Source organism: Mytilus galloprovincialis, chromosome 6 (genome assembly GCF_965363235.1).
Source record: "Mytilus galloprovincialis chromosome 6, xbMytGall1.hap1.1, whole genome shotgun sequence".
Taxonomy (NCBI): domain Eukaryota; kingdom Metazoa; phylum Mollusca; class Bivalvia; order Mytilida; family Mytilidae; genus Mytilus; species Mytilus galloprovincialis.
Window position 1 is genome coordinate 8,144,692 of NC_134843.1, and position 19,445 is coordinate 8,164,136.

Below are 19,445 nucleotides of genomic sequence, written 5' to 3' on the forward strand. Positions count from 1 at the left end.
ACATGACCTTGACTTTAAAACTCAATATAGGTCAATGTTAGGTCAGATGTTACCTATATAGAGATTTTGGGGGAGCTTGATATAAAATTTTACATTCTGAATTGTATGATCTTGATTTTTTAATTTAAGACAAAATAAGGCTTGAAAATGCAAGGTGCATATGTAGTGAAAGTTAAGATCGAATTTTCTTCAGGTCCGTTTTGGTTTTCACAATCAATTCACATTGTTCGATTTCATAAGCAATCTTTGGTACCATTTTATATTACATAGACTATAGTTGGATTTATTTGGTTGAACAAAAGTGAGATCCTGGTTGTTTCTTCATGTTTCACTTAATGCATACCATAGTAGAATCCTTTTAATCGTGGATTATTTTATACCTTGTATACATTACATAAAATGGGACGATGGCAGGATAACATTGATCATAATTTATTCTCATGTATTGTTTATAAAGTGGGACAAATGCGAGAACATAATAAAGCATATACATGTAATAATGTGAACAAGTAATCAATAGAAGAGATGGATAAAAATACATGAATATAAAATTGTGCTCTCACTAGGTTTATGTTTTATCTAAAAAAGGCTGCATATTTTTATTATTACTAATAAAGTTGAGTACAGAGAAAAAAAAATGATGACAGTAAAGGAAAATTGTATTCTGGTCACGCGCTTTATTCCGTCCTCGCATCCGTTAAACATAAAATTCATTGTGTCTATAGTAGGATGCAATAGATCGTAATTCGGTGGGAATATGATAGGATACTATAGATCGTGGTTTATTCCCACATACATATCATTCGGTGGGACTATAGAAAGATACTATACATCATGGTTTTTCCCACATACTTAACATTCGGTGGGACTATAGTAGGATACTATAGATCATGGATTATTCCCACATATATATATATATATCATTCGTTGGGACATATATTACATAAAATGGGACGATAGCGGATAAAATTGATCATAGTTTATTATCATGTATTGTTTATACAGTGGGATAAATGCAAGGACGGAATAAAGCATATGCATTTTATGCTTATTTTTTTTTTTAATGTAAACAAAGAATCAATAGTAAAGATGGATAAACACACATGCATATAAAATTGTGGTCTCACTAGCATTTCGGTTTTATTGAAAAAGGGTGCAGATTTGCTATTATCCATAACATAATTAAGACTACGTATACAGAGAGAGAGAAAAAATGATCAGAGTAAAGGAAAATTGTATTCTTGTCATGCGCTTTATTCCGTCCTCGCACCCAGTATACATAACAGATGGTGGGACTATAGTAGGATGCTATAGATCATGGTTTTGTAGAATATTATAAATCATGGTTTATTCCCACATATATAACATTCGGTGGGACTATAGTAGGACACTACAGATCATGGTTTATTCCCACATACTTAACATTCGATGGAACTATAGTAGGATACTATACATCATGGTGTATTCCCACATACATAACATTCGGTGGGACTATAGTAGGACACTATAGATCATGGTTTATTCCCACATACTTAACATTCGATGGGACTATAGTAGGATACTATAGATCATGGTTTATTGCCAAAAATATATATCATTCGGTGGGACATATGTTACATAAAATGGGACGATAGCGGGATAAAATTGATCATAGTTTATTATCATGTATTGTTTATACAGTGGGACAAATGCGAGGACGGAATAAAGCAAATGCACTTTATGCTTATTGTTTTAATGTGAACAAAAATGGTGCAGATTTACTATTATCCATAACATAATTAAGACTACGTATACAGAGACAGAAAAAAATGATCAGAGTAAAGGAAAATTGTATTCTTGTCATGCGCTTTATTCCGTCCTCGCACCCAGTATACATAACAGATGGTGGGACTATAGTAGGATATAGATCATGGTTTTGTAGGATATTATAGATCATGGTCTGTTACCATATATATAACATTGGTTGGACTTTATTCCCATATACTTAACATTCGGTGGGACTATATATATAGTAGGATACTATAGATCATGGTTTATTCCCACATATACTTAACATTCGGTGGGACTATAGTAGGATATTATAGATCATGGTTTATTCCCACATATATATCATTCGGTGGGACTATAGTAAGATACTTTAGATCATGATTTATTCCTACACACTTAACATTCGGTGGGACTATAGTAGGATACTATAGATCATGGTTTATTCCCACATATATAACATAGTTAAGACTACAGAGAGAGAAAAAAAAAGAGAAAAAAAGTAAAGGAAAATTGTATTCTAGTCATGCGCTATATTTCGTCCTCGCATCCAGTATACATAACATTCAGTGGACTATAAACCATGATTATATATAAACAGTTTTTAAAGAACTATCCTATATATAATCATGGTTTAGTCCCACCTTCTATGGTAAATGAAGTATTTTTCCGTATGGGTGGGATTAAACCATGATTATATATAAACAGTTTTTAAAGAATTATCCTATATATAATCATGGTTTAGTCCCACCTTCTATGGTAAATGAAGTATTTTTCCGTATGGGTGGGATTAAACCATAATTATATATAAACAGTTTTTAAAGAACTATCCTATATATAATCATGGTTTAGTCCCACCTTCTATGTTAAATGAAGTATTTTTCCGTATGGGTGGGATTAAACCATGATTATATATAAACAGTTTTTAAAGAATGAATCCTATATATAATCATGGTTTAGTCCCACCTTCTATGTTAAATGAAGTATTTTTCCATATGGGTGGGATTAAACCATGATTATATATATACAGTTTTTAAAGAATGAATCCTATATATAATCATGGTTTAGTCCCACCTTCCATATTAAATGAAGTATTTTTCCATATGGGTGGGATTAAACCAGCTCGATTAAACCATGATTATATATATACAGTTTTAATAATCTATATATTTTTTCCTTTCTTTAAATCATTTTCTATTGTATAATGGTTTATTTATTATAAAACATGTTATTTTTATATTTTATTGATATTTTTATCATTTTATTAAACCTGAGACTGCTATGTGTTATAGTAGTCTCAGATTAAACAGACATGAAAAACAGTATTTTTTCCGTTGCTGTAAAAAAAAATTCCCACGTTGGAATAAACCATGATTATGCCTCTACGACCAGGCAAAAATTAAATAATAAACATTTCTCTTTCCAAAAAGTCACAATTTAGCCTGCAGGTAGGGTAGTCAAATTAAAGTTGAAAAATTGTTGGCTTGGTCACTCCACTACACGATCCAAACGTCCCAAATATTTGTAATAAAAAAAATCAAGCATCTTGATAATATCAATTTCAGAGAATTTTTTATTTGATTCAGAGTTATTCTTTACAAAGACAAGATACTTGTATCTACGTTGACCATAATGGCATTCCGTTTTTTTTTAAACAAAATATTACCAACTCTTTCGATTTGTCTTTTAGTTTAGAATGGGGAATACTTGTGTAAATTGTAGAAAAAAGTCTTTTTTTTTTAAATACTATTGCAAGATGGAAGAGTCTTAGAAATATAGATTCCACAAAGTTCTGCAACAAGTGTATTACAATATTTCTTCACTCGAGACAATTAAATTACAGTGGTGGAATCTGTTTCTCTAATGATTGATATACTTGTGATTTCTATTAGTCTTTTTTGAGTTGAATGTTATGGTAGTTTGTAATTTGACATTTTGCTATATTTTACCATGTATGTAGCATTATTATGTTTAGTGTGAATGTATTGAGTATAAAAATGTGTATAAGTGTATATCTGATGTCCTCTTATACACCTATGAGGTTTATTAATAAAGTATTGTCTATTGTCTACTAAGGATATCCAAGTCGTAATTAATTAATCTAATTAAAAAGAAACTTTTCTGAAAGGTTCATATTTTGGTTTTTATTTAGATTACTCATTTGGTAGTTAGCTAGACCAGACCAGACGATCCCATAATGCACTTGCATTCCAAACTCGATGGAGGACGACTACGACGAAGAGCGTGAAAACGTAAAATAATTGAGCTATTTTCCAAATATTAGTGAGATTATATTAAAGCAATATATATGCTTTAGATGTTTATAACATTTCCTCTACCTTCTGATAGATTTCAGCACATAATTACATGTTTTTATTGAAAGAAATCATATGTTGCTAATGTAAACATCTTGCGCTTTATCAAATTTATATCATTCTCATATCATGATATTGTCAGCAGCGAACCATATCCACTTATTTCAATGAATTTCCAACAGCGTCATCTCGTTTTCCCATATTTGATATTGCAATTCGTATATTCAAGGTCTCACATTCATCATGTTCATTCAATTTTCATTCATTTGACAAATTCATGATGATTTCTGAGATACATTTCGCCCTGTGTCTGCTCGAGCAGAGTCTGTTACCCCTGGGTTTTTTCTCCCTGTAATATCTTTTCACTAACAGATTTAGGTGGTTCTGGACCCCTCTCCCCCGCTTGAAAATCTTAAAAAAAAAAATTTGTAAGAAGAAAGCATACAATCACTTCAGCATTTCTTGTTTTATGGTTATCTTTACTAAATATTGAATATCCAGTGAGCTCTTAATTGGTGACATGTTGTGGCTACACTCAGTTAAATAAAAACACGCCATAATTACATTTTCCTGGGGGATATTATTAGAGGATCAAAGGATTTAATTAGAACAATCAAAGGATTTAATTAGGACAATCAAAGGCAGCTCTCCCTATATTTTATTACTTTGTTGGTTTATTATAATCAAAACGATCTTTTCTGTTAGCTTGATTTGAATAAAAATACTTTCACACTCTATTATATCTATAAGAAATTTTTTATTATTTTGTTTTTAATTCTGCAACGTACTGCTGTCAGAGACACCTGCTAAATCTAAGGATATTGCAAACTTTATTTTCACATCTGTACCTATTGCTCAAATGTATAGCATTTTAAATAAAAACTTGAATCTAGCTAGTCTCTTTTCTTTTCCTAAACAAGAAATGATGCTTCAAATATGTGTGGCTGTTTATTCAACTTTACCATGTTTACCAGAAGGAATTTACTGCAAAATTTGTGTTTTGTTCGCCACTACCTGACAACCTTGAACATTTTGATAAGAAACATTTTCAGTAATGGGTAAAAGTATTCAAATGGTGAAAGCAAATCTCACGAAAAAACAGAATACTACCAAAAAGTCTTTAAGAACACAAGACTTTTTCATATATATGTCAAAAGTGCAATGATGGATCACTATGCTAGAGCCTATAACATCAGGATGAAATTATCAACATCACCATGTTGGATGAACATAAGGTTTGGTATAACAAACTTCTATAAGGGCCAAATAAAAATATATGTGTGGTTCCAGTAACCCTACCTTCCCTACTTTTTTGTCTTGAAATTAGCCTACCCTAAAGATTTTATTGTCATATTTTATTAAGCACTGTTAAAGTCAGAATGATACTCCCATAGGCTCAATGTAAAAAAAAAAAACATAAAATAAAAAAAAATCCCTACCTACCTACCCCAACTTTTTTTCAGATGACGAGATGTAACTGGAACCACATATACTATTTTATTTGGCCTAATGTTCAAAAACAAGTCTCAAACGGAAGTTCGAAACTAACCTAGTGCTAACCCTTATACAAACCCTATGCTACTTCTAATTAAAACTTACGTACTCCATGCTATGCATGCCTACATTGAAGCCTTACCCTTAGGTCAGGTAGGTACTGGAACCCCTAGCTAATGAAAAAGACAGATATTCTTGGTTAATGAACATACATGTACATCTTGTCACTGTGTTATCATTATTAAAATACATGTACCAATAACTATTGTAGATAAAAAGGGGGGTATATCCAGTTATTGTGTAGACATGTATTTAAAAATCCTGTAATCCTGTATCATCCAAATGTAAAACAGTGCTTCAGCTGTAGGAGGACAATATTCACAGCTTGGTATATTACATACTTAAACAGTATGGCCAAGAAAAGAAGTACAAATGTGACACTGAGTTCTGACAGACTTCTTGGTGGTACTTTATTGTACCCAATTACAATGTACTTTGCAGGCCACACATAAGAGAAGTTCCAGTGGATACTTGGTTAAACATTTCAATAGTTTGTAATGTTGCTGCCTTATTTGATATGTCTCTTGGTTGGTCATACATAATGTTTAAGTTTTCTAATCTATTAAATTAAAATGATTGTCGGTTTGGACCAATCACACAGCTGTCACAAATATTTTAATGTTCGAAACTAGAATTTATATATCTTTATTTTCAGGCAAAACATTTTCAGAATCAGCCATACGACGAGGCATTGGAGGTTCCTGACGGTGAAGAAGTTGCTAGCACATACTCACCAACTCCAAGAGTACACCACCCTTCTGGTATGAACTCTCATAAATATTTAATAGATAATGACATATAATGTCTATGAAACAGCATACATCCATTCTCTTATCATTTTCACATAGAGGTTTACAAATGTTTGCTACTAGATATTTGAAGGTTTCCAACTTCTGTAAATTCAGAAATTATTGCATGCATTTAGTATTGCAATTTTGTCATTTTAGACTTAAATGCGTTTTAAATTTTTACGATTTTTTGAGAAAAATCCTGTTTAATTCATATTATAAAATAGTTCAAAATGCAGGTTTAAATTATTGCGTTTATAACTTTTGTCACATTTTTCGCAACAATAAGACCTCACGATAACTTCTGAATTTACAGTATACATTGAATATATCCTGTAGCAGAAGTGACTTTGTCGGAGGCCATTTTATTATCCTCTAACACAGAAGAAGTGTCTTCCTCGACATAGGCATCGGATCCTTATTGTATATTTTTAATATTTTGAACTTTCTCTCTCTAATGCTATCAAAGGAGGTAAACTACTAGGAATCCCTGGCATGCCTGGTATGTACACATATGTCAATGATTCATGTGTTGTGTGTCTGTCATTTTGTGTAGTGTATAATATATGTATTGAATATTTCTACCAAAAACAAATTAATAAAGTAGATGTCAGTACACCAGTATTATATGCATTCCCTTATATATGGTTGCTTAAACATTTGAGAGAGAAAAAACAATATAAATGGGACCGTGTAATTTCCCAATACCATAACCAAGAAAGCATGTCTGTCTTATTTTATGTTGTGGTGGACCATGTTGACATAACTATGTCCTCTTAATCTTAGTTATATTTTAAAAAGTCATGACAGTAACAGGATTTAAAGATCCACAAAATATTGAATTAATTCAGACTACATTTACATGTATGTTGGTTTTTTTTCTCACAAAAATTGAATTAGTTAAAAGTATGAATTCTCTGCTTTAGAGTTTGTAAACTTGGACATTGAAAAAATACTAAAATAGTAAAATAAATTACAAATATTAGGTCAACTAATTCTGAAACAGCTCAATTTTTGTTAAAAGTGCATTTTTCCTGACAGTGGAAACTTAATTATGATCACTGCTTTGAATGGATTGTCATTATTCATTAAAGTTCAGATGACATTTGATAGCAACAATCCTATTGTACATGTGTATGTGTAAGAATTCAAATATAAAATACTCCTCTACATACATTTGTACAGGTATAGATCGCCTAGGACGACCAGGTAATATATTTACTAACTCAGGTAGTATTAGATATAGTATCATTTTTTTCACTGGTAATTCACTTGTGGCTTATGGTGTATTTTGACTATGTATTGTTGTGTCTTATGTTTAAATGTGAAAAAAATATTAATGAAAGTCAGGAGTCCATTTTATAATATAAGTCTGTTTGTTTTCTTTTAAGTATGTGGTTATTGTATTTTGTCTTTATCCTTTACACATATTGTACACCAATGAAGTCTGCACAGGAATATATATTAATTTCAATGTAAAATTCACTTCAAAATAAGTTCATGTAAATCATGTTTATAAAAAAATGCAAACATAAGTTTACTTTGTATCAACCAACCTTTTTCTTTAAGCAGATCAAAAGAGGGTATAAGAATAAGAATACTTTAATTATCCAATTATGGACCCTTGCAGGGTTAAATTTCATACATTGATTACAATGATTTGTGTTATAACAATGAACTAATAAGATAAAATACATCACAATAGAACAATGAACAGTTATTGCATGCACGAGATGGATGCATGGAAGAGAAAGTAATATGGGAGACAATAAATTTATGTAAGGATTATTCCCCTTTAAACATATATGGTGTTTCGAGCTGATTAAAAATGAAATGCAGCCCTAACTGATAAGATGAGGATAGTTTTCTCCCATGTACACACATCAACCAATTACTAGATATTTATGTATATAATTTTTATACGACCGCAAAAATTGAAAATTTTTTGATCGTATATTGGTATGATGTTGGCGTCGTCGTCTGCGTCGTCGTCGTCCGAATACTTTTAGTTTTCGCACTCTAACTTTAGTAAATGTGAATAGAAATCTATGAAATTTTAACACAAGGTTTATTACCACAAAAGGAAGGTTGGGATTGATTTTGGAAGTTTTGGTCCCAACATTTTAGGAATTAGGGGCCAAAAAGGGTCCAAATAAGCATTTTCTTGGTTTTCGCACTATAACTTTAGTTTAAGTAAATAGAAATCTGTGAAATTTAAACACAAGGTTTATGACCACAAAAGAAAGGTTGGGATTGATTTTGGGAGTTGAGGTCCGAACAGTTTAGGAATTAGGGGCCAAAAAGGGGCCCAAATAAGCATTTTTCTTGGTTTTCGCACAATAACTTTAGTATAAGTAAATAGAAATCTATGAAATTTAAACACAAGGTTTATGACCCTAAAAGGAAGGTTGGGATTAATTTTGGAAGTTTTGGTCCGAACAGTTTAGGAATAAGGGGCCCAAAGGGTCCAAAATTAAACTTTGTTTGATTTCATCAAAAATTGAATAATTGGGGTTCCTTGATATGCCAAATCTAACTGTGTATGTAGATTCTTAATTTTTGGTCCCGTTTTCAAATTGGTCTACATTAAAGTCCAAAGGGTCCAAAATTAAACTAAGTTTGATTTTAACAAAAATTGAATTCTTGGGCGGGCTTCTTTGATATGCTGAATCTAAACATGTACTTAGATTTTTGATTATGGGCCTAGTTTTCAAGTTGGTCCAAATCAGGATCCAAAATTATTATATTAAGTATTGTGCAATAGCAAGAAATTTTCAATTGGACAGTATTCAGCAATAGCAAGAAATCTTCAATTGCACAGTATTGTGCAATAGCAAGAAATTTTCAATTGCACAGTATTGCGCAATAGCAAGAAATGTTCAATTGCACAGTATTGTGCAATAGCAAATATTTTCAATTGCACAGTATTGTGCAATAGCAAGAAATATCTAATTGCACAATATTGTGCAATAGCAAGAAATTTTCATATTTTCAATTGGAGTTATCTTTCTTTGTCCAGAATAGTAGTTGAATCAACTTAAATCATTGCTTTATACAATATACAATGTATATTCACTTTTACTACCAACTGATAAATTAAAACAATCTTTACCATTTAGTGATAACAAGCACTTTTTTTACATTTTAATATTTATTTAAATGAGTAGTTATTGTTGCAAACTCCATTAGAAATTTGAATTGAGATCAGTTTTGGAATAAGGGAAAGGGGGATGTGAAAAAAAAATTGGGGGGGGGGGGGGGAGGGGGGGTTCAATTTTTTTCATTTCAGATTTCATAAATAAAAAGAAAATTTCTTCAAACATTTTTTTGAGAGGATTAATATTCAACAGCATAGTGAATTGCTCAAAGGCAAAAAAAATTTTTAGTTCATTAGACCACATTCATTATGTGTCAGAAACCTATGCTGTGTCAACTATTTAATCACAATCCAAATTTAGAGCTGAATCCAGCTTGAATGTTGTGTCCATACCTGCCCCAACCATTCAGGGTTCAACCTCTGCGGTCGTATAAAGCTGCGCCCTGCGGAGCATCTGGTTTTACAATTGCAAGAATATGATAGGAACCTTCAGAAATTTGACTGCAGTTTATATATACGTATCATTAGAGTTTTGGAAACATAAATGACATGAAATTGATACAACATCATGTACAAACCAGACTAGTATTAACAATTGTTATTCCTGGACTCTCCATTGTGAGGAACCAGTTATGTCTTGCTGCTAATAGAAATAATTTATCTTAAATAACAGCTTCAAGTCATTTGAGAAATTATAGATCCGTTGCATGCATAATTATAAACTAAACTAAGACTTGTATGCATGTTTTTTTACATTTATTAGGAATCTATTATTTATTATCGACAAATAATATTTCATTCAGTGCTTGTTGATCACACGCTAGTCAACTTTAAGTTTGTTGATGAAGTTTCCTAGATTGACCTATCATTGAATTTCAACACAGAGCATGTGAAATATAATTGATTTGATAGAACCATGATCATTTTTTTATTCCTACCCATTTGTTAACTAAACTTTTCCTCAACAGTTATTAAAGGATTTTTAAATGATTTGGTATATTTAATTTATTCTTTTATTCTTTTAGAATCATTTATAACTTCTTACCTTCAATGCACTTTTGATTACATTTTACATACTTTCATCACAGTTTCCCCCTGGCACTTGTGGTGTGCGGTGGCCAAATTACTAATGAGAAGTCTCATAGTTAAGGTCACTGTATACAGAAAAACATCAGAGAAATAGTGTAAGGGAAGACAATAATTGAATAGTAGTACATTTTTTATCGTTATTGAAGATTTTGAAAATATGAATGATTTGCTTTTGCTAGAAAGTTCACATATATATACACTTATTTTGAAGTCATTCAGGTATATTAAACATTTTCATCTTCTTTATTTTAATTGCTTTTGTTTGTGTGCAATGACTAGGCACATACTAGGTGAACAATGAATTAAAATGTTCATCAAAACACCTAACCCGAATAATTCAGTCGTTATATTCCGCTGATCTACGAAGGCTACATTAACGCCTGAACGTCTTCCTCGATCAACACCGTCAACCGGAAAATTCACACCGCTTTGCAATATGGGAATTTTGATTTAAATAGGCAGCCAAAGAAGGAGGAGTTCCGGATGTTAATTGATGATAAATGATGGAAACTGATGTTAATTGATGTTAATTAATTATTATCGGATGTTTGGTAAGACAATTTCAAGAGAGTTGCGCAGACTCATATCCTGATCGCTGCTGATTGGCTCTCTCTCACAGAGAGCAGGCGACGAGGCCAATGATCATAAGGAGTTCAAGCCCTCGTGTGGGAGAAAATCGGACATGGAAAGGGCTTGAATTATTCGAGTTACAAAACACCATTTTTTTATATGCTTGTATACAGAATTTGTCCAAAACAAGGAATTGAGTATCCATGTGAATAGGTACCCACAAAAATAGATCCTTAGTCTTCAGTAATTATATAACAAAGTAATAGTAATTTTCACCCTATTGAATATCAACATCATTGTAGGGAATTATAATGTAAATATAACACATTTTTTATAGAATACAATGTTTGTTTTCTTCAAAGTAAGTTTTTGTTTATATAATTTTGACTTGAACAATTGAAGAGGGATGTTTATGTTAAGGAGTGTGAGCCCTTTCAATGTTAAACACATTACATGTATATTCACAATTTAATGAATATTTGTTTCTTAATGCGATATAAAAGTATATTTTTAGTATAGATATATTGTGGAAACTAGTAACCTAGTTATATATTTTAATATATTTTTTAAATGTGTCAAAATTTGAAATATAATAGAATGATGATTTTAAAAAATATTTGATAGTTTCACCAGTCTGGTTATTAGTCTTTAGATACTTACAAATGATGATACTCAAAATTTGTGATATTGCAAGGAAATAATTGTATTTTATCATTTTTATGTCTGATTGAGAAAATGATTTCATATTATATGCGTACCTGTTGTTGCTTTATATAAGTTAAGAATCTTGGTTATAGATTTAAAAAAAATATTGATGATGCTTAAGTTTTCATTTTGTTAAGTTCCGCCAAAGTCACAGAAAAAAAATTAATGAAACAAAAATCAGACATTAAAAAATTCCCATTTTGTTTGTATTTTGTTTTTCATTATGATCCATACGATTGATGTAGGTAAGAATGAAATAAAACAGAACTTGTGTTATCCCTTGTTTGACTGATTCTGGCAACAGGAAATATATATTTTAGTTCATTACAAACATCGTTTCTCTTTACCTTTCATCTTTTTGCACAGTTTGTCAAAATTAATCATGTAATGGACCAAATGGGTTTGTAAAATGAGATAAATAGAACTTATAGTTGGTATGTTGTGTGTAATGGTACATGTACATGTATTTAGTCGATCTTTGCTCTTTTTTATTTAGTTGACAAAATTAAAAGTGCTGGATCCACCCCACCAGAAGGCATGATAAGTGCAGAGAACTCCGAAGAGGATGAAGAATATGATGAACAGTTAGCACAGGTAAATATGAATATTGTGTAATTTTTTTTTTTTTTTTATTTTTTTTTTTGTAATAATTGTGTAATTTATAACTTTCTTTGTAAAGCTAGCTAATGCTGTTTTAGTATTTGGTAATCAAAGCTCAAATGGTCAGTTATGTTTTTGCACTATCGGAATTGACATAATGATATTTGTAATATATTATACCTCTTCGTCCTTGCATTGTTTACAAAGGTATCCTTACTGAATTTATTTTTATTTGGTAAAATATGTGTTAAAGTACAAAACTGTAAGTAACATAGAGATTTGGTTATACCTTTTTTTAACTACATTAATTTTTACGATTATTTGTGATAATTTATGACCTCTTGTGACTATTCAAACATTTATGATGTCCATGTAGCCTGTATTTTATAATCCTTTTTTTAAGACACTAATTCAATTCATTAATTGTCATAATTGTTTGTTCTTCATTTCTATAGCAACAGCACATGCAACAAGAAGCTCAACAGTTCCAACAGCAGCATCAACAAAGAATGCAACAACAACAACTACAGTCTTTGGACCAACCTCCCAGGGGTGGAAATATGATGCCGGTGAAGTCTGATGGACAGTTTAATTCAGAGGATGAGGAAACAGGATCTGAAACTACTGAGGAAGATGATGACGACGATGATGAGGATGATGATGATGAACATGTACCATTAGAAGGGTGAGATTTAGTGGTTGTAAAATTTATAATTATTCTGCAGTGTAAATTATTTGTATTAAACATTTACTAGTTTCAGATATAAAATAAAATGTACAATGTTTCTTGTGTTATTTATAAAGCAATATCATAGCAGGAACTGTGTAATGTTCAGTACAGCTTTTAGTTCAGTCGTTCATCTACAATCTATTTCTTCACTAGAAATTGTGATCTCAGATTTTAGAGTTTCAGTAAAGTACTGATAAAAAGGCTACATTGTTGACTGCTTTGTTAGCTTATAAAACCACATTTTAAGATCATTTATCATTTTATTAAGTCTCACTTTTGTTTTCAGAGCTTATGATCCAGGGGACTATGAAAATTTACCTGTATCACCTGAGATCAAAGAATTATTCCAATATATCACAAGGTAAACTGGTTTTCTTCAAATTTCTTAAGAGACTCTTAATTATCTTTTATTCTTGGGTAAAGATTGCTTGAAATGCAATCAAAACCCTTTGGTACTGACTTGATTCATAAATCTTCAAAGTTTAATCAATTCTTTTGAGAAATATAGTGTATTGATCATAAACATTCTTAACCTCCTATCCATAAAGATTTACAGATATTTATTAATGTAAAGATATGCCCAGATATTAAAATCACAAAACCATGTTAGACCTGTCCAGAATATTACAAAACTTTTCAAAGTGCAGGAATGTTATACCTGTTCTAAATCTTTGTTAAAGTCATTGTTAAAAATCAGAGTTATCTCCCATTATCCAGAATTGTAGTTGAATCAGCTACTATCAATGCTTTATTGACAATGCAATATTTAATTTTACTTCCCACTGATAAAGTAATGCAATCTTTACCCTCCAGTGCTTACAATCACTTTGATTTCACAGAGTATCTAACAAGGATTTATTTCTACTACATCTAACTATTAATTCATAATTGAACTTTTCTGCAAGGGATTACCTAGGTTGTATTGTGTAAAAATGCACTGGTTTATGTTTTATGAATGGTTGGAACTATTATTTTATTGAATCTATTTAACAGTTACAATATTTCTATCATTTACAGGTACACACCTCAGTCTATTGAATTAGAAAATAAGCTGAAGCCATTTATACCAGATTTTATACCTGCAGTTGGTGATATTGATGCATTTGTAAAAGTAAGTAGTGTTAGCTCATTTCAAACACAAAATACGAAAAAGAAACTGTAACATTTTAAAGCAAATTAGGCCTTAAAAAAATATGTGTTTCTGATAACCTGACCGACCCTAGTTTGTGCCCCTCGACTCTTAAATTTTTTTTGGCATCAGTGAAATTCTTTGAAAATATCTGGAATTTCAGTGTTTTCAGTTGCTGAATTGCATATTATTGTATTTTTAAAATCGCTCTCCAGTGTGTAAAAATAAAAAAAAAACTACCTACCGCCCCTGATTTTGAAAAGGGTGTTACCGGAAACACATTTTTTTTTTTAGGCCTTAGAAAAAGCCTAATGAATTATTATGTAATTCAATATAACGGTATGATTGTCTAGTGTGAGATTTATCTCATACAGTATCTTCACTGTTTGCCATGGCTTTCACTGATCTGAATTGAAGACCCTGACATCGGTCCAGACGCCAATTTATTACATTTAGTGTCTAATATATCACACAGAAAACTACAGTTTATATTTAAATTGAGAAAAAGTAACTTGTATAGATGTTCATGATAAATGTAGTGTAGACAGACATTTTCTGTCCATGGTTGTATGATATATCATAAAGGGTTAGATTCAGTGACTGTAGGTTTTAGTCTTTTGTGTTTGCCAACTTTTTAACAATCGTCTGTGACCCAATGATTTAAATTACACCACTCCTTGTCTGAATAATTCATTTTACATTCCTGTTTGAAATTATTTTAAACATTGACTTGGAATAAGTTTGTGTTATTTGCCAAGTATGAGATACAGGTCCTGGCTTAGGCTTTATAAGCATTTAGAGAGAGAAAAAATGACGAGAGATTAAAAACCAGATGTTACCGTAAATGAGAATGAAAGATATTTTATATGTATAATGATGAATATGATGAATTATTTATAAAGTATAAATTGCTAAATTTTGAAGTAATAATAGTGTCCATTTTTTGTATGTTTTTGTCATTTTATTGAACAGATCATTCGTCCAGACAGTAAACCAGACACATTAGGACTGACAGTTTTAGATGAACCCTGTGCTAAACAGTCCGACCCAACAGTGTTAGATCTACAACTAAGAGCTATATCAAAACAGAGCACAGATAGAAAAGTGGTTTGTAATTACTTACAATTCATCAAATTCTGTTATGAAAAAATATTTACAGAGAGTAAACAGATTTATCTAAATGAAAATCAATTGAAACCAACCAACTTCAAAATGTTTTGATTTTAATGTTTGTTTTGTCCCATATAAGAAGGATACTGAAAGCCGTAAATATAGCAGCAGGTATTATTACACTTTCCATTGGTCCTACATTTCCTTCAATGAGCAACAGAGAAGTGTTGTCACTTCTATATCAATACAAAATTCCAAACTAGCATTTACTATTGCTGTTGGGGGGTAAAATTGATGATTCTATTTTAGTTATATCAGATCTTAGCATTTTATCAATATAGATTCACACAGTGTATATATATATAATTTAAAAATATGTGTTTCACACTTTATTTCTATGTTGTTTTCATGAAATAACAGCAGTTGAAAACAAAGAAAACAAAAATTCAATACAAGTGCTGTAAATTTAGAAATTATTGCATGCATTTTTTGTTTGCCAATTTTGAAGAATGGACAAAAATGTGAGATTAATTATTAATGCAATTTAAGGAAAATTTGCATACATCTTCATATTTATCAAATGCCAGAATGCAAGTTATTATTGCAATACTCACCCAGTCGCATTATTCACACTAATAAAACCTTGCAAAAATTTATAAATTTCTAGTATATTTTTAAAAAAACTGACATATTTGAAAATAATCTATTGAGATATGAGTGAGAAGTCTGCAATATGTTAGTATGTCTATCATGTTGATTTTTATACCTTACATAGGTTGTTAAAAGTCTTGAGAGTGCAGAAAGGAATCCAAAAGCCATAGACAATTGGATAGAAAGTATAAGAGATTTACATAGAACAAAACCACCACCTAATGTTCACTATTCAAAGTAAGTATGTCAGTGTCTATGTAGATTTAATCGATACTGTTTTTAAAGGTTCAGCTAGGCATTTAATAGGGAAACAAAACCTAAATCTATAGATAATCTAATACATGTACTGAATCACATTGACTTATTTCCCCTTGGTAAAAGATTTGTTAACAGTATTGGTAATCATTGCATGCATCAAGTTCTAGGTTTACAGAATGTTTACTAGAAAAACAGTAGATATACTTGTTTTACCCAGATGCAAATAGCTCATGTTAGACATTGGATAATATTTTTATAATTCGCCCAATTTGTCATTCTCTTGGGAACTTTTCACCTTAATTTTAGTTTGATACAATTATTTATAGAACATTCAATTTTACTCTATTTTGTCCAAAGTTAAATGTTAAATGATGAAAATGTTAAAAAATATATTGCTTAATAGGTTACCTTATTGTGTTCATATAAAACCCTTTGAGTTTTTTTAACCAAAGGAAGAGTAAATTTGAATTCAAAACTACGTAGAGAGAGCAGTGGTGTAGTGGTTAGTGCATCGGACTACTAACACAAAGGTTCCTGGTTCGATTCCCGTTTGGGATGAAAATTTCAGGAACTCAATTTTCGGCTCTCCCTTGACACCATCTGCGAGTATGGTCTTGAGGAAACGATGATAGTCCGTCGGAAGGGGACGATAAATGGCTGACCCGTGTTAAGAGAGAGCCATATCTCTTGCACGTTAAAGACACCGTTGTAGATTTCGAAAAAGAGTAGGCTAATGCCGCTACAAGGCAGCACTCGCACCCGCAAAGTGGAAAGGGATTAATATAAGTTGCAAAACTTGTTTCCCAATCCACTATAAATAAATATGTTTAAACTAAAACTACGTAAATTTGCTCCATGTTATTTAATTTTTACTTACAATAGATTGTAAATGATATATGTGATGATTTTTTTCCAGGAACATGCCTGACATAGACCTACTTATGCAGGAATGGCCTCCTGAGTTTGAAGAATTACTTAAAGAAGTGAGTGTATATTTTTAGTTCCTTAGTTACTGCCCTTTGAAAACAATTAAAGATTCTTTAAACTGAATTTTAAGTAAAGAAGGGACTTGAATAAAAGAAGATGTGGAATAAACATCAGTGAGACATTTGCTCATATAATAAAAAAAATGTAGACCTGGTCTATTGAATTTAATGTATTGTTATCTTTTTAATCTATGATAAATATTAATGGCATGAAAGTATGCCAAATTCAGTGTAATTTTATATGAAACATATGTAGTATCAAGCAAGTTCATTTTTTTTTAAATAACCAAAAAGAGTTAGCTTAAATATTTTATTGGAATTTATTGCTGTTCCCTGTCCCCTATAAAAAGGATGGAAAATTAACAGTTATGACAAAATTAAAATACAGTTTTAAAAAATACACGCATTTTTCATAAAAATTATGCTTGTATTCTTGGGTATTCACAGATAACACTCACTCTTGTTTTAAATAGAATAGTCTGGCAAAAAAATCCACACAACTTTTCTATAACTAGAAATTGAGATAAATATTTGTTTATTTTAGGTTGGTTTACCTACTGCAGATTTAGACTGTGATTTGTCAGAATATGTGGAAATTGTCTGTTGTGAGTACAATTGTTTTGAGTTTAACAATTATTGTAATCAATCATGTAATAAGGATTCTTTTCACCTTTTAAAAGTCTTACATATACAATTTTTTAAAGCCAAGCCTTTTTTAAGTTAATATAAATTTTCCTGACTTGCAAGGTTTTTTCCTTAAGAAGAGATATTAAATATGCATTGAGATTAAAGATATTACTATCAATCATTATATTATTATTAAAATATGATTTAACTCCTGTAAATTGATCTAAGTTTGAAATTACTGGTTACATTTTTCTTCATATTTCAGCAATATTAGATATACCAATATACAAAGGTTCATCTCAACACAATTCAAAGATTCAAGCTCTTCATGTTTTATTTACGCTGTATTCTGAATTTAAAAATTCACAGGTAAGTTTAAAAACAAGGATAGCGCAAATGTAAATACAATGAAAAATGTATGTTTATATATTGTATATGAAGGCAAAATGATATATACTTGTTTTAATAGGTAGTAATTTTATCCATGTAAGTGATTACTGTGAAGTCCACAGTAAATTTTTACAAATATGAACTTATCTTAAAAAAAGAAAATTTGATTATACGGTTTTAGTTCAGCTGTTTCTGAAAATGCCGAAAAATATTGTCAATAAGTGAGTTTTATTATATGTGACCATAGCCATTATTACAGTTCTTAATTAAAATGGTATTTTAAGGACAAAGTTGCCATTTTAATAGTTAAGGCCTTTCCTGCTCATGAATTTGTTGGCTGTAATACAAATACTGAAAATTCAGAATAATAGTAATGATTGAATCCTTGTTTTACAGCATTTTGGCCGATGAAAACAAATTGTGTAATGCTGAAGACAAATACAAAAAATGTTGAAATACTTAGATTCATAGTTTAATATATATAAATTGTTCTTTTTCAGCATTTTCGAGCTTTGGCTGATGAGAATAAATTGGATAATGCGTTAAAAGATGATGATTATGGTGGAGGTGGTGGCATGGGCGGGGAACAACTTATTCTGTGATAAACAAACTGTTTTGTAATTTATTTTTGTATATTATTATCTTATTGTACCGAATAAAACTTGACTGGAACATTCAGTAAAAGCTTGTATTACAGTAGTAATTTCATGTCAGATCTGAACTCACATATAAAACTTGACTGGAACATTCAGTAAAAGCTTGTATTTTAGTAGTAATGTCATGTCAGATCTGAACTCACATATAAAACTTGACTGGAACATTCAGTAAAAGCTTGTATTACAGTAGTAATGTCATGTCAGATCTGAACTCACATATACAACTTGACTGGAACATTCAGTAAAAGCTTGTATTACAGTAGTAATGTCATGTCAGATCTGAACTCACATATAAAACTTGACTGGAACATTCAGTAAAAGCTTGTATTACAGTAGTAATGTCATGTCAGATCTGAACTCACATATAAAACTTGACTGGAACATTCAGTAAAAGCTTGTATTTTAGTAGTAATGTCATGTCAGATC

The 19,445-nt window shown here is 30.7% G+C and overlaps 1 protein-coding gene across 6 annotated transcripts; it reads left to right on the forward strand.

Moving 5' to 3' along the window:
• The first annotated feature begins 3,896 nt into the window (after positions 1-3,896).
• LOC143078851 (intraflagellar transport protein 46 homolog) lies at positions 3,897-19,052 on the forward strand. 6 transcript variants are annotated; one of them, XM_076253851.1, is made up of 14 exons: positions 3,897-4,016; positions 6,289-6,394; positions 6,891-6,923; positions 7,607-7,630; positions 12,379-12,476; positions 12,938-13,167; positions 13,499-13,573; positions 14,230-14,323; positions 15,314-15,448; positions 16,227-16,339; positions 17,277-17,343; positions 17,891-17,951; positions 18,239-18,342; positions 18,864-19,052. In XM_076253851.1, the coding sequence occupies exons 1-14, from the start codon at positions 3,984-3,986 to the stop codon at positions 18,963-18,965; spliced, it is 1,275 nt and encodes a 424-aa protein (XP_076109966.1). In that variant the 5' UTR covers positions 3,897-3,983; the 3' UTR covers positions 18,966-19,052. The 6 variants fall into 6 exon arrangements, with proteins under 6 accessions (XP_076109966.1, XP_076109967.1, XP_076109968.1 ...); XM_076253854.1 differs by having other exon boundaries at positions 3,961-4,047; XM_076253852.1 differs by lacking the exon at positions 6,891-6,923.
• The last annotated feature ends 393 nt before the right edge of the window (positions 19,053-19,445 follow it).